The 21251-nt window shown below is 39.0% G+C and overlaps 3 protein-coding genes and 1 non-coding gene across 5 annotated transcripts; 2 read left to right on the top strand and 2 right to left on the bottom strand.

Moving 5' to 3' along the window:
• Positions 1–5934: 5934 nt before the first annotated feature.
• LOC104791350 (protein CHAPERONE-LIKE PROTEIN OF POR1, chloroplastic) lies at positions 5935–7932 on the bottom strand. The gene is made up of 5 exons (XM_010517202.3): positions 7757–7932; positions 7298–7492; positions 7115–7206; positions 6395–6839; positions 5935–6306 (listed from the first exon to the last, which is right to left on the bottom strand). The coding sequence occupies exons 2-5, from the start codon at positions 7444–7446 to the stop codon at positions 6156–6158; spliced, it is 837 nt and encodes a 278-aa protein (XP_010515504.1). The 5' UTR covers positions 7447–7492; positions 7757–7932; the 3' UTR covers positions 5935–6155.
• Positions 7933–7939: 7 nt separating this feature from the next.
• On the top strand, positions 7940–8012 carry TRNAE-CUC (transfer RNA glutamic acid (anticodon CUC)). The gene has a single exon. It is a non-coding gene; the product is annotated as a tRNA-Glu (tRNA).
• A 76-nt stretch (positions 8013–8088) lies between these two features.
• LOC104791349 (PHAF1 protein At3g51130-like) lies at positions 8089–11589 on the bottom strand. Its single transcript, XM_010517201.2, has 15 exons — positions 11376–11589; positions 10951–11033; positions 10769–10843; positions 10485–10552; positions 10303–10408; positions 10155–10215; positions 9892–10058; positions 9718–9780; positions 9605–9652; positions 9353–9466; positions 9191–9281; positions 9013–9086; positions 8604–8708; positions 8441–8502; positions 8089–8286 (listed from the first exon to the last, which is right to left on the bottom strand). The coding sequence occupies exons 1-14, from the start codon at positions 11503–11505 to the stop codon at positions 8455–8457; spliced, it is 1233 nt and encodes a 410-aa protein (XP_010515503.1). The 5' UTR covers positions 11506–11589; the 3' UTR covers positions 8089–8286; positions 8441–8454.
• A 1395-nt stretch (positions 11590–12984) lies between these two features.
• LOC104791348 (zinc finger CCCH domain-containing protein 44) lies at positions 12985–19164 on the top strand. 2 transcript variants are annotated; one of them, XM_087453244.1, is made up of 11 exons: positions 12985–13655; positions 13998–14077; positions 14224–14411; positions 14965–15808; positions 15914–16041; positions 16181–16240; positions 16327–16377; positions 16490–16560; positions 16819–16970; positions 17077–17249; positions 17337–19164. In XM_087453244.1, exons 1-11 carry the CDS (start codon positions 13261–13263, stop codon positions 19047–19049), a joined length of 3855 nt encoding a protein of 1284 aa, XP_087309370.1. In that variant the 5' UTR covers positions 12985–13260; the 3' UTR covers positions 19050–19164. The 2 variants fall into 2 exon arrangements, with proteins under 2 accessions (XP_087309370.1, XP_087309371.1); XM_087453245.1 differs by having other exon boundaries at positions 13018–13655; positions 14965–15804.
• The last annotated feature ends 2087 nt before the right edge of the window (positions 19165–21251 follow it).

Below are 21251 nucleotides of genomic sequence, written 5' to 3'. Positions count from 1 at the left end.
TGGCTATTTGATGAAGACACATTATTATTTTTTGATCTTTATAGCACATCACATCATAACCACAAAAGAGATTATATGATTTTCTAAGCAACAGTTTGTATAATAATATCATCATTTATTTACTTTGTTCGAGTTTTTAAGCTATTGAAAACGAATTTTGAGTTCACTATAACTATTGATGAGTTTACATAAATAAAATAAATATAAAAGCAGAGCACATGAAGGCATGTGCGTTTGCTTTTTCTTACTAACATCTTAAGTACATATAAAAAGTGGTTTGATGAAAAAAGATCGTCTATAGACCAGTCGTCGTTAAACCAATAATCCAATCTAGTCAAAGTAGATAATATTAGCGTATATATATATATATTTGAAACGACTAACCTTTGCGATGGCCAAACTTTATAAGTTTTTTAAAACGTTCAATAAATTGGAAGGTACACTGCACAAAAAGATTATACACATGTAGATAACAAAACAAGTATTTAATCGTGACGCTGACAAATGTTCTCATCTAAAATGTGTTTAATTTTTTTTTGAGGAGATATACATAAATTAGAGACAGAAATACTAAATAAGACGGTCATGTGTAAGGCAGAACAACAACACACCACTTGTTATTTCGGTCCAACAAATGAATAGAGTGGGTCTTGACAATATCAAGTCCATCAAGATTTTAAGCAAAGAAGATTTCTCCAACGGTAGCAAAGTACTGCTCTTGTCACCATGTGAGGCTAATCGTACAGTCAAAGTAAATGTGACAGCTCACACTACGATACAAGTAAAGAACAGATACGCTCCCCTTGGATCACCAACTCTCTGCAGATAATGATATGTGTAGGGAACAATCAGACTTGTAAAACCTAGCTCTCGTCATATATATTTCTACAATGTGATGTAACAAGGCTCTTATGCAATAAAGTAATAATCTTGAGCCGCATCTCTTTGGTTTACTAGGGTTCTTCACCCTTCCTTTCATGGTATCAGAGCGCCGGTAATACGGTCTATGGCTCCAGAAGATTCCTTCTTTTCCGCTTCGTTATCTATCTCTCAGGTTATGACTCTCAAGCTTACGGAGTCCAATTATCTTCAATGGAAAACTCAGTTCGAGTCTTTCCTGTCTCCTCAAATGCTTCTTGGCTACGTTAATGGCTCAATCCCTCATCCAGCATCAACACGGTTTGTTACTCGTACTGAAGGGGTCACTGAAGAACCAAACCCTGAGTTTTCAAAATGGATTTGTAATGATCAACTGGTCATGGCACGGATCTTGGGGTCTCTGTCTGAAGCAGCCATCAGAGTTGTCTACGGTCTGCAGTCGGCTCAAGAGGTATGGTCTGCTCTTGCTAAGAAATTCAATAGGGTCTCTACCTCTAGGAAGTTTGAACTGCAAAACAAATTGCGTGCTTGTCTTAAGGCTGGTAGATCTATGGAGGACTATCTTAGTGAACTCAAACAAGTGTTTGATCAGCTTGACTCGATAGGATTCCCTATGAGTGATTTGGAGAAAATCCATGGCTTACTGTTTGGCCTTGGTAAAGAATACAAGACTGTAGCTACTGTGATTGAACACTCCATGGATTTGACTCCTCCTCCATGCTATGAAGATGTTGTTTTCAAAGTTATCGCCTTTGATGATAAACTAAAAGCGTACTCTACTGCGCCTGTTGTCACTCCACATCTTGCCTTTCAAGCTGAGAAACAACAACAACACTTCGACAGAGGAGGTTCGCACAACAGAAGCAGAGGTGGACGTGGTGGATTCAGAGGTCGAGGAAACTACTCCACAAGAGGTCGAGATTTGCAACAGCATAACAACAACCAGAACCGAAACGGAGGTTCCTCTACTCGACCAACCTGTCAAATTTGTGGGAAATATGGTCACAATGAAGAATTTGCTCAGTCTTTACCCTCTGCTTTAGCGGCTATGCGAGTCTCTGATGGAGATCACCACACAGGAAATGAGTGGCTGCCTGATAGTGGTTCTACTGCCCACATCACTCACACCACTACCAACCTGCATCATGTTCAACCATATCAAGGTCAAGACTCAGTAATGGTTGGAAACGGTGAGTTCTGGCTCATCACTCACATTGGATCAGTTCCTTTGCAGACGACATCAGGTAATTTTCTCCCACTTAAAGATGTCATGGTCTGTCCAAATGTTACTAAGTCTCTTCTCTTTGTCTCTAAGCTATGTGATGACTATCCTTGCTCTGTTAAATTTGACTCTGATGGTGTGCGTGTAAAGGACAAACAGCTCCTCACAACCGGAAGCAGGAGTAGAGATCATTATGTGCTCGGGAATCCATCGTTCGAAGCCTTGTATTCAAATCGACAGCTAGCAAGTAGTGATGAGGTGTGGCACAAACGTTTGGGACATCCGAGTGCAGAAGTACTTCAGCATCTGTCTTCTACAGCAGCAATAACAATAAACAAGCACACCAACAAGCTTTGTGAGTCTTGCACGCTTGGTAAGAGTGCTCAGCTACCTTTTACTTCCTCTTTGTTTGTAGCTAGTAAACCTCTTGAGAGGATACATTGTGATTTGTGGGGTCCTGCTCCAATCACTTCTGCTCAAGGTTTTAGATACTATGTTATCTTTGTTGACAACTACACTCGCTATTGTTGGTTTTATCCTTTGAAGAATAAATCAGACTTTTATTCTGTTTTCATTCTATTCCAAAATCTAGTTGAGAATCAGTTAAGTCAGAAAATCAAGATGTTTCAGTGTGATGGTGGAGGTGAATTTGTTAGCACACACTTCGAAACTCATCTTGCAACATGTGGAATCAAGCAATTGATCTCTTGTCCTCACACTCCTCAACAAAATGGTTTGGCAGAGAGGAAGCACAAACATTTAACTGAATTAGGCCTCAGCATGATGTTTCAGAGTAAGGTTCCACAAGAATTCTGGGTTGAAGCCTTCTTCACAGCAAATTACCTGAGTAATCTTCTCCCCTCATCTGTACTTGCTTCTTCTCTAAGCCCTTATGAAGCTTTGTTTCAACTCAAGCCTGATTATTCGGTTTTGCGAGTGTTTGGGAGTGTTTGTTATCCCACGTTTCGAGCCTATGGTGCAAATAAGTTTGATCCAAAATCATTGAAATGTGTCTTCATCGGATATAACAACAAGTACAAAGGATATTGGTGTATCTATCCTCCCACTGGACGTGTTTATATCAGTAGACATGTTCTCTTTGATTAGCAGGTGTTTCCATTTGCTGATGATTATGCTCACTTAGTTCCAACTGCAACATCACCTCTTTTATCTGCATGGCAGAAAGGCTTTCAACCTGCTGCATCAACGGTTTCTGCAGTTTCTACAATTTCTGCAGTTCCCCTTCCAGCAGCTCCTACTCTGTCACTTCCAGAACTCGAACCAACACAGAACAACAACAACACAGCTCCTGTTGTTTCGGAATCCACAGATGCAGAGTCACCTGCAGAAACTCCAGAAACTGCAGAGTCTCCGATAACAACCTCAACAAGTACAAGTGACTCGAGTGATGAAGCACCTTTATTCTCTGAGGATGACTTTCCTCCACTTGCCACACTTGTTGTTAATGATCATACCATGGTCACCAGGAGAAAAGATGGTGTTAGAAAACCAAATATGCTCTTACAATTACTCACAACACTGTTAAAGAGCCTAAAACAGTAGCTGAGGCACTCAAACATGCAGGATGGACAGGAGCTATGGGAGAAGAGGTTGACACTTTTGTAGAAACCAACACCTTTTCTTCAGTCCCACGAACACCAGATATGAATGTTCTTGGATGTCGATGGATCTTCAAGAAGAAACTCAATACAGATGGCAGCTTGGACAAACTTCGAGGTCGTCTTGTAGCCAAGGGATATGATCAAGAGGAAGGAGTTGATTTCCTTGAAACATATAGTCCGGTGGTTCGCACTGCAACAGTCCGGCTTGTTCTTCATGGGGCAATAGTTAACAAATGGCCACTTAAGCAACTTGATGTGAAGAATGCGTTTCTTCATGGAGATTTAACAGAAACGGGCTACATGCAACAACCTCCTGGATTTGTTGATACTGTCAATCCTTCTCATGTCTGGAAACTTCACAAAGCAGTCTATGGCCTAAAGCAAGCCCCTCGTGCATGGTTTGACAAATTCAGTAAGTTCCTTTTACAGTTTGGCTTTAAATGCAGCTTCAAAGACCCTTCTCTCTTTGTCTACAACAGAGATAATGATCTTATGGTCTTACTCCTCTATGTGGATGATATGGTACTAACTGGAACCAATCCTACTCTGGTTGACAAACTCCTGGAATCTCTCAGTGAGGAATTTCGTATGAAAGATTTGGGCAAATTAAGTTATTTTCTTGGGATACAAGCTCATCATCATCCAGACGGCATGTTCCTCAACCAACACAAGTATGCAGAGGACCTTCTTATTGCAGCTGGGATGACTGATTGTGAACCTGCTCCCACACCATTACCCACTGAACTACAAAAGGTCAAGGGTCAGAAGAACTGTTTGATCAACCAATTTTTTTCGCAGTCTAGCAGGTAAACTGCAGTACCTCACTCTGACTAGACCAGATATCCAATTTGCAGTTAATTTGGTATGTCAGAGGATGCACTCTCCAACGGTAGCTGATTTCAGTTTGCTAAAGCGTGTAATCCGATACATAAAAGGTACCATCGATCATGGTCTCTCCTTCACTCATAACACTAACTATACTCTACGAGCATACAGTGATAGTGACTGCGGTGGTTGCCAAACCACTAGTCGTTCAACTGGCGGGTTTTGTACCTTTCTTGGTACCAACATCATCTCGTGGTTGGCTAAGCGTCAAACCTCCGTCTCTCGGAGCTCAACCGAAGTAGAGTATCAGTGCCTTTCTAACAGAGCCGCTGAAGTAAACTGGCTACGTGATTTGCTTGAAGATGTTGGTATGCCTCTTAAACAAACACCAGAGCTCTATTGTGATAACTTGTCTGCAGTTTATCTATCAGCGAACCCCACTCTGCACAAAAAGTCCAAACACTTCAAGACACATTACTACTATGTCCGAGAACAAGTTGCAAAAGGCTCCCTTACCGTATATCACATCCCATCCGCCTATCAGCTTGCAAATATCTTTACCAAGTCCCTGCCTATTCCAGTGTTTGAAGATCTGAAGTACAAACTTGGTGTGGTCTCAGAGTGTTTGAAGATCTGAACAACAACAACACATCACTTGTTGTTTCGGTCCAGCAAAGGAATAGAGTGGGCCTTGACAATATCAAGTCCATCAAGATTTTAAGCAAAGAAGATTTCTCCAACGGTAGCAGAGTACTGCCCTTGTCACCATGTGAAGCTGATAGTACAGTCAAGGCAAGTGTGATAGCTCACACTATGATACAAGTAAAGAAAAGATACGCTCCCCTTGGATCACCAACTCTTTGCAGATGATGACATGTGTAGGGAACAATCAGACTTATAAAACCTAGCTCTCATCGTATATATATCTACAATGTGAAGTAACAAGGCTCTTATGCAATAAAGTAATAATCTTGAGCCGCATCTTTTTGGTTTACTAGAGTTCTTCACCCTTCCTTTCATCATGCACATAATGAGGCCATGGATCAGGCCAAACCCATGCAGCCATAGTTATTATGAGACAGCACATGTTTGAGGCGATGTTTCCAATTTTTCATTTAACAAAGAGAGAGTCTATTACTAGTAGTACTACAAATCATACTAATTTCCGGAATCAACGAAAAGTAACGTCATGACTAATACAGTAATAACTTTTTTGTTCTCTGTCAATAACTAAAGTTCTTTTTTTTATGTTAGTCACTTTTCATAAAGTGAAACATCATTTTCTCATCTCCCTACCAAAAAAACAAAACATTATTTTCTCATCTCATCTCAATCTCATTGCCGGACGATCTCAAATATGGAACGAGGCTAAAATAAGACAAACAATTACCCCTATCGAGACTGAGACTTGAATAAATTAGTCGGCAAGCGCAAGTCACAAAGTTGGCGAAATAACAACTCCAAGACCAAAAAAAGTCATATCACTCTCTATGTCAGAAGAAGATGATGCATTTTTCTCTTTTTGTGTCTGTTTTGATTTAATCCGAGATAACAATTTGAGATTTTTGCGACCCAAACAAGGGGAAAAGAACAGAGCTAGAACAACGCTACCGGAGGTAACTCGAAGCCACCCAAAGCAAAACGTAGCTTAGGAGCGAAGACATGACCTCGAAGCCTCTTGGTCCTTTGATGAACGGTGGGATCGCAGATACCATCAAGAATGTCCCAACCAGCCAGGAAAAGATGAAAGCTCCAGTCCTGTTTCACAACATCAATCTGATCAGGTGCGAATTTAAATCAAGAAGGTAGCAGCAAAGGTTTTTATGATTTAGATCAGCTTATTTACCCGTAAAGGAAAGTCCAGAGCTTCTTCTTCAGCCTTTCGTGGATGAAGTAAAAGGTAGCTATTAGTGATAACGCAACCTGAAAGGTCGGTCCTTCTTCAGTAGGGAACAAAACGGTTAGAACGCCAAGAACTGCAAACGTGACTGCTGTTTTGACAAGGACTGCAGTGGCAGGAGTTTGGAATCTTTCGAAAACAAAGTTAACCACTTTGGACTGCCTCACTTGGCGGACCTTTTTCGATATGTCAATCTTCGGGTTTTTACGCTCATGAAACTTCTGCATGATAATCTTGTCGTGAGCTGATTCGATTGCATCAACACTGGGTTTGTGCCCTGCATATTGCTGAATGAGAAAGTTCCTCGCCCCTTGTATCTCATCCTCCGAGGCCATCCGGCTTATCCCAAGCCGTTTATAAGGGTCTTTCACATTGATCCGAGGAAAGACAGCTGAACCAATGAAAGTAGCAGGGAACATTAATCATACTGGCTTGAATCATTGCTGTCAAGTTCAAGTTTTTAACTACGAATTACGCATTTCATTGCTAGCTAGGTATTGCTTCGTCTATAGACAGCTAGATCAATTCAAAAGAACCAATCTATCACTACTAAGTTACACAAAAGCACGGTTTACAAGCTTAACCCAAGATTATCGCGTAATGAGTATGTGGCCATAACTAGAAAGCTTAAATTAGCATTATGCAGAGCTCAGAATAATGTATAACCAGTTGAATCATCTGCCATATCACCAAAGGAAGCACTCATGGCACGGACGATCATAGCATTGCTTCGTTGTGTAGGAAGAGCCAAACAAGAACTGTGCAAAAGAGCATTTCAGATAACCATGAAGAAAGAACTAGCATATGCTTATTCGAACAACTGCCCCCTAAAAAAAGAAAAACACTAACCTTTTAAGATTACGCCAAGTTGAGTTTCGATTATCAAGTTTACTTAGAACAGTAAAAGCTTGAGAGCTTCTCTGAGTTGTGCCAAAACGATCTGAACGCCATCGAAGGTGAAATCTGGGCGGAGTAACAGTTAACCCGGACGCATTCATCTCTAACTATACCGAAGCTTTCCCTCACACCACCAACTCTCAATCCCTAAAATCAAACAAAAATTAGGCATAAACCCTAAACCAATCGCCAATACTACTACTATGCATTCCAAATCAAATTAGCGCAGCTAAAAACGAATAACTAATATCCAACGAAAGAGAAATCGGAACTATTTGAGAATTCAAGTACTTGCATCCCCATGGATTGAACGAAAAGGCAATTCTCAATTAAAAAGCAGCTTAGGAGTTCTACATAAGTCGAAACGAAACGGAAGGAGAAGAGAATCAAAAGAAAGAAAGAGAAGAGTACCAGAGGAGAAGAGACGTATCGCTGATGAATACAATCCACAATTCCACTTCCCCTTTCCTTCCTGGAACCATTCACAAAACCTTTGTCACGACTCACCGCAACGGATAGAAGAGATATCGGACAAGAAGAAACCTTAGCTACACCAATAAGTTATATAAAGCTTAAGACAATACCAGTCAACAATCCGTCGTAGTCTAGCTGGTTAGGATACTCGGCTCTCACCCGAGAGACCCGGGTTCGAGTCCCGGCGACGGAGTCATTTTTTGGTTTTTGGTCTTTGTTTTTTTTTCCAATGTCATTTTTTGAATCTTCAATTTATCAAGACACTCAACTGATGACTAAATGGATATAGTCATAAAGTCTGAATAAAACCAGAGTAACTGTTATTATAACCGTGATAGTAACTAGCCAAACGTACTACTGTACAACATTTTGTTTCCGACATTTGTAGTTTTTTTGGTATCATCCATAAGTTTCGTAGCTTCTTGTGACGTTAGATTTACAGAGTCTGATGGAAGATCTTGAGCCCCCTACAAAGACATTGATTGATATTCCACATGTGAGAAGCTTTGTTCATTCAGTAGCATATAACTAACACAAGACAAATTAATTTGAGCCAATTTTGTCTACAATATCATAACTTTGCAATATTAATATGTATGGGCAAACTCAAGATCGACATACCTCACCAGGATACATCATGACTGGAACAAAGTTATAGTGGCTATATGACCATTCTTCATCACCTGCAAATATTTTTACCCAACATAAACTGTCACTTAACAATTTGCAAATATACAACAAGGATCATAATTTACTGATATAAGGTTACTAATAAATGCCTCACCTCAAAAGCAACATTCTGATAGCCATACACATAAGTCGATCCAAAAGGGTTGCTTGTTGACCCCTGCGTCTGGATAGCTGCTGGGCCACATTCCCCAAGTATTTCCTAAAGGTGAAAGCCAGGTTTCATGAGAGAAATGTTTTCCTCAATTTGTTATGATTCTCACTTTTACTGATGATTCAGTTCAGTCATGTATTATGCTGAAAGTAATAATCCATTAGATCACTTCCTCAATGCTTCCCCACAAGGTTCTTTCCATTATGCAATAGGATCCCGCAATGGTGGGATTGGTTAAGATATTTTACACCAATAAAAACTTTTAGGGACAATTGGTCAAGGCCTAACATAGACTAGCTTTATCATTCAATTTCTGTTATGTTTATATCACTTTGGTCTGAAGTTAATTTACCTTAACCTGATCCCAATTAGTGCTTGGAGTGATCTTGTTTCCACCTCTGTTTGCTTCTGCCGCATCCTCCCCAACTGCAAAGCAACAAGAGAGCGTAGTTTTGTTGGAAAAGTAAGACAGCATATATCTGAGTAAAGCATAATTGACTGACATGAGCTGCTTCATTTGCATTACGTACCAGAAATCACAAAATTGCACTTTATGTATGAGTTGAAATCAGCATGACCGGGATAGTTGGTGTGAAGAACAAACTTTTTAACTTTGTGAGTCTGCAGAAAAGGTAGAGCCATGAATAACGAAAACATATGAAGGGAACATATAACTTTGATGAGTTTCCTACCTCTCCGTCAAAGAGGATGTCCAAACCACGAGTAAAATAGTTGTAAAAGTAATCCCCACATATAGTTGTTTTTGGTCGTGGATCTGACGCGGAATGAATAACCATTTGATCTACCTGGAACACAAAGGACATTCAGAATAAGAAATCTAAATGTCCAATTGGGCACTGAACTGACAGCTAATGCAGGCACCATAGTAAGAGAAGCTAATGTAAGCATCTGTTCACCATATACAAACAAGTTTAGAGAGTCACCTGCTTTGGGTGGATCCCACATGGTCGACCTAGTTCGGTCCATACATCCTGCTCAGAGCATGAAATAATTAGGTCCAAAGAAGAAGCTCAATAGGATAAGGTACAAATTTTACCTGTGGTGATGCACCAAAAGGCATATGCTGGCCTCCAACAGTAAAGTATAGTTCCTTGCCAAGCTGCATAAATATTTAATTAAGTCATGTGAAGACGGCTACTGCCAATTATGTTAGACTAAGAGCTATTAAACACAGACAAAGGGAAAGTAACTATCTGAATATAAGCTAAACCTTGACATGGACCTCTTCCATATACAAGCTGCCAGATGGCAAAGGAGGGACAGATGCTCTATCCATCAGCTTTCCGACACCAACTTTTTTGTCACTTGAGTTGTCATATATAGAGACCCGGCATGTTACTGGTGTGGTGCCATCTGGAAACTCTAATGGTAGTGCCGCTATGTATAGGAGAAAATAAAGTGTAGGAAGTTAGGTACCTAACAAAGTAATCAACATAACAGAATTTATCTAGGCAGGTAACTATGTGAGCATACCTTCTCCATCATGGCAGCAGTCCGTGTATTGGTTAGGAATTGGAAACTCGAAGGATAGCCCCTGCCATAGTAAAAATGTTAAAACATTGATAGCATGATTCAAACATTTACGGGAAAACAGTGTGATCATATTTTATTTCTTGCTAACCGGGTAGAACAGAGAATATATCCCTCTTTCTTTATCATAAATCCCAGGAAAGGTTGGTCCAAAAAGTGCATAAACAGCCACAAAAGTGGCCAGTGTTGATGGACCCCTGAAGTACAAGCAAACAGACAGTGGTTACAACAGTAAATTACACCAAACCCAGAAATTAATATTCCTTGACTCACCCAATCATAGAAGTGGCGTAGCGCATCTGAAGCCGCTTAACATCAAATATCTCAACAAGGCGTAACCTCTGCAAACAAATTGGAAGAATAATAAACTAGAGTGTCTCTTTAACAGACAGCAGAAGACAAAGCTAAGCATGTTCCAATTAATAATATACTCAATTGTAGGTAAAAACATGAAGATATTGTTCTCTACTATTAAATAGTTGTATCCACGAGCTTATAAAGCGGTGAAGTTGGTTAAATCATACACATGCAATCTCCGATCACGGAAAGAATTGTACCTGAGACCAGGGATCAAATCGAAGATGAAACCCATGATCTGGGAAGCTAATAACAACATCCATTTTCAAAGGATCCTGGATGAGGCAACAAAATCATAGAAACCCCAGCACAGATATAAGTTTAGATATGTTGAAAGAATTGGCGAATATAAGCAATGGATTAGTATTAATTAGTAACAAACCTCATCGTAGTATTTAACATGAACAACATCATATATATTAGGCTGCTGCTCTATCTGAGCAAAAGCTTCACAAATCGGCATTCCTGAAAACAACACGACAAAACTTATGATCGTCGGTCAAACTGATCGGAAGACGAAACAGTATGCTAAAGAACTAACCCAAGCTAACACAACGTTTGCTAAATACTAAAGATGATCCAACAGTTATCAAACAACGCAGCAATTTATCGTATATTCCAAACCAAAGAACTTCATCGCGATGTAATCAAACAATTCCCAAAACAACACGCAATCTCCGATCGCAAAATCGATTTTGCTATCTTCCAACTCCAATAGACACAGCGTAGATGATAAACTCTGTTTCGAATCCTAGAAACTAAAGGAAAAGTAGCAGAGATTACAAATTTGGAGAGAATTGCAATTACCGATACAGAAAGGTCCGATGCCGACGCCGGGACGGAGATCGAACACGGTGGCGCCCATGGCGGTTCCTTCGCATCGTCGTCTAGGTCTTTGCATCACTAGTTTATCGCCGATCTTTGAGTAATCCTTCATTTGTTGGATTCGGTTTCTTGAAGAGAATGAGAATAATATATATATTTTTTTTTGGATTTCTGAAGTTCTGAATTTAGTCGGGTCCACTTTAGTTCGTCTCGCACATTTCTTTTTAAAAACTTTTGTTTCACGGGTTTCCGGGTCGGGTTTGGGCTGTTGTTGACCCGTCCGTGTATCACCCAAAATATACGCATAGTACTACTTTCTCACCAATTAGCACTACACACCTATAATAAACTTATGAGAAAATTAATTTTGCTAATGACCATTCAATCTAACGTAATCATGGTTGGTTGTACATAGATTTGTTCAATTATTTATGAAATATATGATCTACCATGACACATCGTTTCAATGTTTTTGTTATCTCTCATTGATTCATTTTGTTATAAGCAATACTAAAACAGTGTATACATACTTCTTTCATTTTTTTGTTTGAATCTTTGAATATATAAGTAATAGAAATTTATTCAATTTCGTAGTGAATTTTCACGTAGTCGAAAAAATATTAGTAGTTACATCACTTACCAAAACATGTTAGAGCCTGAAATCGAGATATATGACCTCCTTCCTTCGGTGGACACTTGATACTACATAATTGGCTGCATATTTTAGTAGTAACATCACTAACCAAATTTTGAAATCACTAACCAAAACTTGAAAAACCTAGGAAAGCATGGACTGTCATGGTGTATTATATGCATAATGCAGTTTTCCTTCATGCCAAAAGGTCTATAATACCGGTTTCTACCAAATATTGAAATATATGTCTTTTTTTTTTCTTTTCTTTTTAACATAATCAAGATCACACCGATAATTGACTATGTATCATTTCGTATCTCGTATTGTCTATGTAACATTTCGTATTAGAAATTACAAAAAGGATATTTATTTTAAAAGAAAATATCAAAGTTCGATACTTTATAACAAAAGGCACGTGAACAATGCCCAACAAAGGTACAAAGCCTACCTGGCTACAATAACATGTAAGTGTGGTGAATGAAGTTATTTAAGCATAGATGACCAAATCATGAAATATCCTATGGGATTTACACTCCTTTGGGCTACATTTTATGTTTTCCATAAATACATGTTTTGGTTGGGGTACTTGTTTTCACCCATGGGATTCTATTTTGTGTGAAAAAATGAATATTTTGAAAGTACTTTGAACTGGTCATGCCAACTTGGAACACTATAAATTGTTGTCTATCAGTGTCAAAATAAAATAAATTAGCTGTATACCAGTGTCAAAATAAAATAAAATAAAATAGTTGTCTACCTAATTAGCTGTAAATTGTTAACTCAATGTTATTTGGTATTTGAAGGCTTAAATTAGGAAATCCAACACTGGATTTAATAAATTTAATTGAAATATAGAAAAAAAAATCTAGCATTTTTGGTATGTAGGAATTATAGTTTTTTGGAATCTAGTATTTTTGAAATTTTCTAAAAGCAGAAAGAAGTGACCACATTTTAGCTATAAAAAATGGTCATAACACATGTAAGGACTACGAAGTGGAAAAGAAAGAAAGAAAAAAAAAATTAAAAAGATAAAAAAGAAAGCAAAAACAAAAGTCCATTTCATTTTTTTTTCTTTCTCCCCCACTAGTCTTCGTTTTCTAAACACATCACCCATACTCCTCCATCATCGTCATCATCATCGCCAAAATCCCCAAAGAACCTCAGATTAGGGTTTCTATTTCACTAGTTGATCTGCAAGTACTGCTCATAATTTTTTCGAATTCGTGACTAATCATGGAGAATCAGCAGAAGCAACTCCAGCGGGGCGTGCCGGAGTTGGCTTCTTTGGCTGGTCGAGAAGAGAGTTCCGTCAGGGGGATCGATCTTATGAGAGTTGATCAATGTGATGAGATCGGTGCTGCTAACCAAGTTTCTACTCTCTCTGTATCTGCCTCGACGGTTTCTGGGACGGTTGCTGTTCCTGTGTCCACTGAGCAAGAGGTTAAAGTTATTGATGAAGCTGCCCCTGTGAAACGAAAACGGGGGCGTCCTCCAAGGTCTCAGGCTAATACGCCGTTGCATAATCGGCCACCGCCGCCGCCGCCGCCGCCCGTGCGGAAGGACGACAAGGAAGAGGATGTTTGCTTTATTTGCTTCGACGGTGGAGACCTCGTTCTCTGTGATCGCCGGTAAGTGATTATCACTTTACAGTTATTAATTCTGTTAGATAGTATGCTCCATAGGAAGATTAGAGCCTCGGCGTATGTTTTAGTAAGTTACCACTAAGAAGAACTCAATTTAGTTAAGTTTTATTGGACATTTTATGGTATATTAACGATTTGCAATAACTATGTTCTTTATCTCATCATTGAGATTCCTTTTATCGATTATGTGTTGGTTAATGTCATAGGTTAGAGCTACTCAATTGCTAAATAAGCAAGCAAGAGGGTTCTATTAGCTTTTTATGAAGGCTTTAGCAACGGGGTTTGAGTTATATACAAGTTTTTGATGGATTTGTTTTGTGCATCCAGGAATTGCCCCAAGGCATACCATCCAGCTTGTATTAAGAGAGACGAGGCATTCTTTCGAACAACGGCGAAATGGAATTGTGGTATGCCGTATAGTCTATGATGTTACTATGTTGTCTTTGCAATCTAGAGACTGATTGTTCTGACATTTTTTTTTTATTATAAACACCGTACATACATAATGACGTGAACATCCTTCGGAATCTGATGTTTCGCTCATTCATTTCAGGTTGGCACATATGTGGTACATGCCAGAAGGCTTCCAGTTACATGTGTTATACGTGCACTTTTTCTGTTTGTAAGCGGTGCATTAAAGATGCCGACTATGTGATTGTGAGAGGTAACATGGGTCTTTGTGGCACATGTATTAAGCCTGTCATGCTGATTGAGAATATTGCTCAAGGAGATAATGAAGCGGTAAGACAGTCCTCCACAAATCTATAGTTTCCATTCAATACTTTATAGCCGCATAATTTTCTCGGGCGCCAGTTAAATATTTGTCAACCTGCCACAGTTACCTTTATTAAGAAACGAGGAATATGGTTTCTTGATTTAAGTCTTGTTTGGGCTTTACATTTCTTTGGTTGTTCTTTATTAAGATACTAAGGGTTTCCATATATATTAACCTGATTACAATCCCTCGTAGTTTGTCGTGCACATGACACTCGTACGTTTCGACACAATAGGTAATATGATAGCAATCAATCACAAGCCAGTACTCATGGAGATTTAGAGATTTGGGGTTGATTGATTTCTTATCTAATAAATTGATGGGAGTTTTTCCAAAGTTGTTAGTCATGGGCTTCCTATTTAATTAACTCTTACAAGGGCAGTAGGGTTTGTTGGGATAATCGGGTGTATTTCATTAATACTCTTAAGAAAGTTGAGTGTTTGTCTTTTGTATTATCCTCTTTACTCTATCATAAATTCATAATGTATGCAGCTTAAATTTGTTTCCGTTTTTTCTTAGGTTAAGGTGGATTTTGATGACAAGCTCAGTTGGGAGTATCTATTCAAGGTATATTGGCTTTGCCTGAAGGAAGATCTGTCTCTAACTGTCGATGAGCTTACTAGAGCAAATAATCCTTGGAAGGAGGTTTCGAACACTGCTCCTATAGTGGAGTCACGCAATGATCCGACCAATAACAGGGTTTTAGATGTAGCAGTGAACGGAACGAAAAGAAGAAGGACCAGTGATTCCCCCACCTTACCCAGCAAGGTGGATGGAAAAAAGCCAAACAATATCCTAAAGAAGGCTCCTGGAGATACTTGCTGGGCAACAAAAGAACTCCTCGAGTTTGTGTCGTTCATGAAAAATGGCGATACATCTGTTCTTTCACAGTTCGATGTACAGGGTCTTGTGCTTGACTATATTAAGAAAAAAGATCTTAGAGATCCTCTTCAGAAGTCCCAAGTCGTTTGTGACCCGATGCTTAGGAAGTTGTTTGGAAAACCGCGAGTGGGTCACTTTGAAATGCTCAAGCTTCTCGAGTCTCACGTCCTTATTCAAGAGAACCAGAAATATGATAAAACCACGAATGGTGAAAGTACTCATACTGCACCTAGCCAAATAGAGGATAGAAGACGGAAGATGCGTAGGAAAACTGATGGCAGAGTACAAAATGAAAATCTGGATGCACATGCAGCCATTGATGTTCACAATATCAACCTGATATATTTAAGACGTAAATATTTGGAGTCTCTGCTTGATGATATCAACAAGGTTCACGAAAAGGTGGTAGGCACAATTTTGAGAATTAAGGTATCTGGCAGCGATCAGAAGCTGGATATTCACAGGCTCGTTCAAGTTGTAGGTACTTGATTAATGGTCATATTAATGCTTTCTTAAGGAAAATGGGTATTAGTGACCCAAATGTTTTAATAGTAACATCTCATCTGATTTTGTGTTTATCCAACAGGTACAAGCAAGGCAACAACATCCTACCAACTTGGCCCAAAGACTACAGATGTTATGCTAGAAATACTGAACTTAGACAAGAGAGAAGTCATCTCGATTGATCAATTATCGGACCAGAATGTCACAGAGGTGAATATAGTCGTCTCTAAAATATCGATTTCTCTATCTTTCTCTGCTTGTGAATAAAGAGTAGAACCCATCTTATAAGGTAGCTCTAGTAATTACGTTTAAATTTTATCGTTAATGTACTTATAACCATGGTTTTCAGGATGAGTGCAAACGGCTGCGACAGAGCATAAAAAATGGCCTCAATAAACGTCTGACTGTGGTAGGAATGCACACATGATATCTTCTCGTCCTAAAATTGTGTATTTTACCTAAGCTGGAAACATGTGTTTGTTGTTTTGGTGGCAGGGTGACATTTTGAAGACGGCAGCAACACTGCAAGCCATGAGAATCAGCGAGGTAGATTCATTAAAAACAGCATATATCTTTCATATTAAATATTGAAGATCCTCATTATCATAGTTCTTTATTGTCCACTACCGTGTTTCTTATGGATGTTTTGTGGATGTAGTCTCTGGAAGCTGAGACATTAAAGCTCAATCATCTTCGTGATCGGGCCAGTGAGAAGGGTCATAGAAAGGAATATCCTTTTTGAACTTTGCTATACTATATTTGTTGCATTTCATTGCGCTATTTCTCTTTGCAATTTTGCTTGATATATAATATTTTGAGAAGTCGTTGATTATTCATTGAAAAGTGACCATGCTGCTCATACGCGCAAAGAATAATTCAGTTTGGGTAGTATACAACTTGACAAATACCCCGGTCTTCCCATTTAGACTTTGATGCTGATTGCATGGAATGATGCGTTTTATCAATTTTTTCTTAACTATTACCCACGCTTAGAGAATGTGTAGAAAAGCTAGAGCTTCTAAAATCACCAGAGGAACGTCAGCGGCGTCTGCAGGAAGTCCCAGAAGTTCATACAGATCCAAGCATGGATCCAAGTCATGCATCATCAGAATATGCAGGGTTGGGTACAAGGAATCAAGGTCTCCCACCTTAACCTAGGATGTCAACAGCTATTTGTTCATTATTATAATGAATATTCCTGATTGTTGGATGCTATTTACAATCTTCGATGCTTTTTATTTGCAGATAATCACATAACGGCACAAAGTGAAGGTCCACTCAAGAAAGGGGCTATCTTGAACAACATGGGAAATAATGCACAAAAAAAATATGATGCACCAATTTTGCGAAGCAGAAATTCTGTGCATAGTGAGAAAGATGATTGTTCTAAGGTCCACAACAACTCATCAAATATCCAGGTTTGACATACCACCTTACATTCGTAACGTAACCTCTCATGATTTTCTATTTTGGTTTCACGTCATGTAAATTTCTGGGTACTGCAGGAAACTGGTAAAGATGACGAAGAGAGTGAAATATGGCATTATCGAGATCCAACAGGAAAGACCCAGGGGCCGTTTTCTATGGTGCAGCTCCGCAGATGGAAATCTAGTGGCCATTTTCCCCCTTATCTTAGGATATGGAAAGCGCATGAGAATCAAGACGAGTCTGTGCTTCTGACTGATGCTCTTGCCGGACGATTTGATAAAGCAAGTACTTTGCCAAGTTCCTCTTCTCTTCCCCAAGAACCAAAACCGTCTCCGCATGATTCTGGCATGGATGTGAACTGTCTTCAGAAGAATCATACGCCAGTTAACACCAGTGCAACCTCCTCTCCCTACACTGTCAGTGCCCATTTTGACGATCCAAAAGAGAAACAAGTTGTGGCTCTTGTAGCTTGCTCTGGAGAGGATGGTAATTCTGTTTGTCCCCAGCCTCAAGTTAGTTGTCCGGCGTCAATGTCTGTTGTGACAGGACACGTGGTTACTCCTGACGTAAGAGAAACTCCAGGATCTGATCTATTCAATGTTGTGCGGGCAGATGGTAACCATAGCACAACTAATACTGTGGAGGATGGATCAAATGGTGGTTCTGTTTACATAAACGGTTCTGTTCATGCACCAAACCTGAATCAAGAAAGCCATTTCCCTGATTTCCCCAGTCCTACACCTAAGTCGAGCCCTGAAGACTTGGAAGCTCAAGCGGCGGAGACTATTCAGTCTCTGTCTTCATGTGTCCTGGTCAAAGGACCGTCTGGTGTCACATGGAGCACCACCACCACATCTACCACCGATTCTGCTACGACGACGTCAAGTGTTGTGGTAACTGGAGGACAGCTTCCTCAAGTAACTCAGCAGAATGCAGTTGTTTTAGCTGCACCGTCTGTAAAGCCAATTGATTTGGTAGCTGATCATGCCACAACTACTCAGACTTCAGACAACACCCAAGTGGCTCAGTCATCTGGGTGGCCGGCCATTGTTGCTGACCCTGACGAGTGTGATGAATCGGTTTCAGATCTATTAGCAGAAGTTGAAGCAATGGAGCAGAACGGTTTGCCCTCTTCACCTACCTCAACATTTCACTGCGATGATGACGATGATTTGACAAAAGGACCAGAAAAAGATTTCTTTAACCCTGTGGCACGCATGTCCCTCGCTCCTGAAACATGCAGAATGGATGTCTCTCAGGCGAGTATTCTCGAAAATGTCTCTGCCGGGAAAAGCTCAATGGGCACAGAAGAAAAAGTAAACACTCCCTTCAGCCACTGTGGAACCGCTGGTCCAGAGCTCCTGCTTTTTGCACCGCCAGCGCCAGCTCCAGCTTCAATAACTCACGACCTGACTCTAACGACAACAGCTCTCAGACTGGGATCAGAAACCACAGTTGAAGCTGGACCAGTGGTCGAGAGGCTTCTCAAGTCTGGTTCGGAACTAAGCCCTAGGGCACTGTCATATCATGACTCAGCCCGAGGAAACACCGAGCGCAGTCCACGAGGGAGCCAGCAGAAAAGATCCAGCGGACACAGCAGGGACCGGCAGTGGTTGAACAACGGTCACAACAGTCATAATAACCGGCAGTGGCCATACAGCAATAGCCATGGTTATGCCCATGGATCAGGTTCGTACGCAGCTCATCCGCCCAAAGGGCTGAAAATTTGTAAATTCTATGAGAGTGGAAACTGCAAAAAGGGTGCATCTTGTAGTTTTTGGCACCCTTGAATTTCTTGTATTTTGTATTTATTTGTTATTTAATACATCTCGAACATCCTTTTTGTAAACATAAATTAGCTGTGGCTGGCTCTTTCTTGGAAAAAAAACAGAAACAGAAAGCAAATCGTTTAGAGTTTTGCTTGGATGATTAAAGTTACTGTTATATATTGGAACAGATGAGTAAAGTAAGGATGTACAGAACAACTCTTACTTACAGAAGAAAAAAAAGCTTCAATCCAATCGTAATCCTCAGAAAGCAGCAACTTTAAGCTTCTTCCATTTGTAAGCAGATTCAAGAATCTTGGTCGTCTACGATTCTTCGAGGAAGACATAATCAATGTATTCCTCATACTCTGTTGAACCGTCTTCTCTTGTGATAGCCTTTCTCTTCTTGAGCTTCTTCGGGAGCTTGAGTTGAACAGCACTGACATCCCCGAGCACACCAAAACTCTTCTCCATGTTCAGCCAATCCTGCAACAGTGTAGCCCGTTCCTCCTTCAGCTCCGGTTTAGACTCTTTGTAGTATGTGTTGGCTCTGTCGAGAATGGCTCTGGAGTGTTCAAGAATAGCATCGTCTCCAGCAGCAGGAGCAGAAGCTTCAAACTTTGTGAAACTAAGCCACACCTTGTAATGCTTTGTACGGTCCAAGAGCCGCTCATACAAAGCTCGTGCCCTGTCTATCTCCCCCCCTTGGATACCTCAAAATCATTGTATGCCTTCCATAGCATTCTTCCATTCTTCCTTCTTTCAAAAAAATCATGATTGAGTAACATTTGGCTTGTCATTTTAACACAAACCATTCCAATTATATTATATACACCCTCTTACATATTTTTTACATTTGATTACCTACATTCAGTTATTTGATTCCATATACTCATCTTTTAACTCATACATATAAATTAACCAATAATGCTATTAAAAAAACAAATAAAAACAAGACTTCAGTGATAAAATATCTTATACAAATGATTTAGGTAGATTTGGTTAATTACTCTTGGTACTAGATATTATCAAGAAAATCAATACTATATATATAATTAAACACTCATTTTCTCTACTTAATTAACGCTATTGCCTTTGCGTCTCTCGAGCTTCCGTTAGAATTTGCACTCGTACTTCACCTCTCATTGCATCGTCTTTCAAATACATGTTTTTCAAATACAAATAATTTTTTTTTTTTACTAAAAACAAAAACTCTTCTTGTAGAAACTTGAGAATCTAATAACCAAATACATAGCTTTTTTCCGTTGAAAATAACTTTTACTAATTTATCATCCAAATTGTTCACAATCCAAGAACGAATATTTAGTTATATGTCAAACAATCGCAAATAATATATATAAGTGGGTATTTTCAATCAACATATTGGAATCATTTTTTTTGCTCAAATAAAAGGGAAAAATACATAGTTTTTTTTTCTTTCTCTCTATACTTTATGGTAAATACTACGTGAAAAATTACCAAAATTGACGATGTTTATGTACATGCTATGTGCATTATGTATATGAAAAGTAATCATTAATCAACAAAAATTAGGATGAAAAAAATTTAAAATCATCTAAATCTAAAAAGATGATTAGAGGATGTATTCAACCACATATTTTTAATTACCTCTTTTAATAAGTTTGAAATTGATTTTGGCAAAGGCAATAGCGTTAATTAAGTAGAGAAAATGAGTGTTTAATTATATATATAGTATTGATTTTCTTGATAATATCTAGTACCAAGAGTAATTAACCAAATCTACCTAAATCATTTGTATAAGATATTTTATCACTGAAGTCTTGTTTTTATTTGTTTTTTTAATAGCATTATTGGTTAATTTATATGTATGAGTTAAAATATGAGTATATGGAATCAAATAACTGAATGTAGTTAATCAGATGTAAAAAATATGTAAGAGGGTGTATATAATATAATTGGATTGGTTTGTGTTAAAATGACAAGCCAATTGTTACTAAATCATGATTTTTTTTTTAAATGCTTGTCTAAAACCTTGTAGTATTATTGAACTAGTGCTTTTAATAAATCTGATATTTATAAAATGTAAACAAAGCAATGAACTAATTAACCCGTCGTTCAACCGGTCCGACCGGTTGATCCAGTGACCCGAAAGACTTCTTGTTCACCTTCCGGTCCGGTTTTAAAAACATTGTAAAAACTTAAAAGGTGAATCACATGAAAAAAATAAAACAAAGACAAAAAGTG

The sequence above is a fragment of the Camelina sativa genome, chromosome 6, assembly GCF_030686135.1.
Source record: "Camelina sativa cultivar CO46 ecotype springtype chromosome 6, ASM3068613v1".
Classification (NCBI taxonomy): Eukaryota; Viridiplantae; Streptophyta; class Magnoliopsida; order Brassicales; family Brassicaceae; genus Camelina; species Camelina sativa.
This window is presented reverse-complemented; position numbering and strand designations above follow the sequence as displayed.

What these genes read in the sequence shown, in the direction of transcription:
- LOC104791350 (XM_010517202.3), bottom strand. Translation starts at nt 7,446, where the DNA reads ATGAATGCGTCCGGGTTAACTGTTACTCCGCCCAGATTTCACCTTCGA. An exon ending in ACTTGGCGTAATCTTAAAAG is followed by an intron (nt 7,207 to 7,297) that starts GTTAGTGTTTTT and finishes TCTTTTGCACAG; the next exon opens with TTCTTGTTTGGCTCTTCCTA. An exon ending in CTCTGGACTTTCCTTTACGG is followed by an intron (nt 6,307 to 6,394) that starts GTAAATAAGCTG and finishes GTTGTGAAACAG; the next exon opens with GACTGGAGCTTTCATCTTTT.
- LOC104791349 (XM_010517201.2), bottom strand. Translation starts at nt 11,505, where the DNA reads ATGAAGGATTACTCAAAGATCGGCGATAAACTAGTGATGCAAAGACCT. An exon ending in CTTTTGGTGCATCACCACAG is followed by an intron (nt 9,653 to 9,717) that starts GTAAAATTTGTA and finishes TGCTCTGAGCAG; the next exon opens with GATGTATGGACCGAACTAGG. An exon ending in ACATCCTCTTTGACGGAGAG is followed by an intron (nt 9,282 to 9,352) that starts GTAGGAAACTCA and finishes CCTTTTCTGCAG; the next exon opens with ACTCACAAAGTTAAAAAGTT.
- LOC104791348 (XM_087453244.1), top strand. Translation starts at nt 13,261, where the DNA reads ATGGAGAATCAGCAGAAGCAACTCCAGCGGGGCGTGCCGGAGTTGGCT. An exon ending in CTCAAGGAGATAATGAAGCG is followed by an intron (nt 14,412 to 14,964) that starts GTAAGACAGTCC and finishes GTTTTTTCTTAG; the next exon opens with GTTAAGGTGGATTTTGATGA. An exon ending in CAGGCTCGTTCAAGTTGTAG is followed by an intron (nt 15,809 to 15,913) that starts GTACTTGATTAA and finishes TTTATCCAACAG; the next exon opens with GTACAAGCAAGGCAACAACA.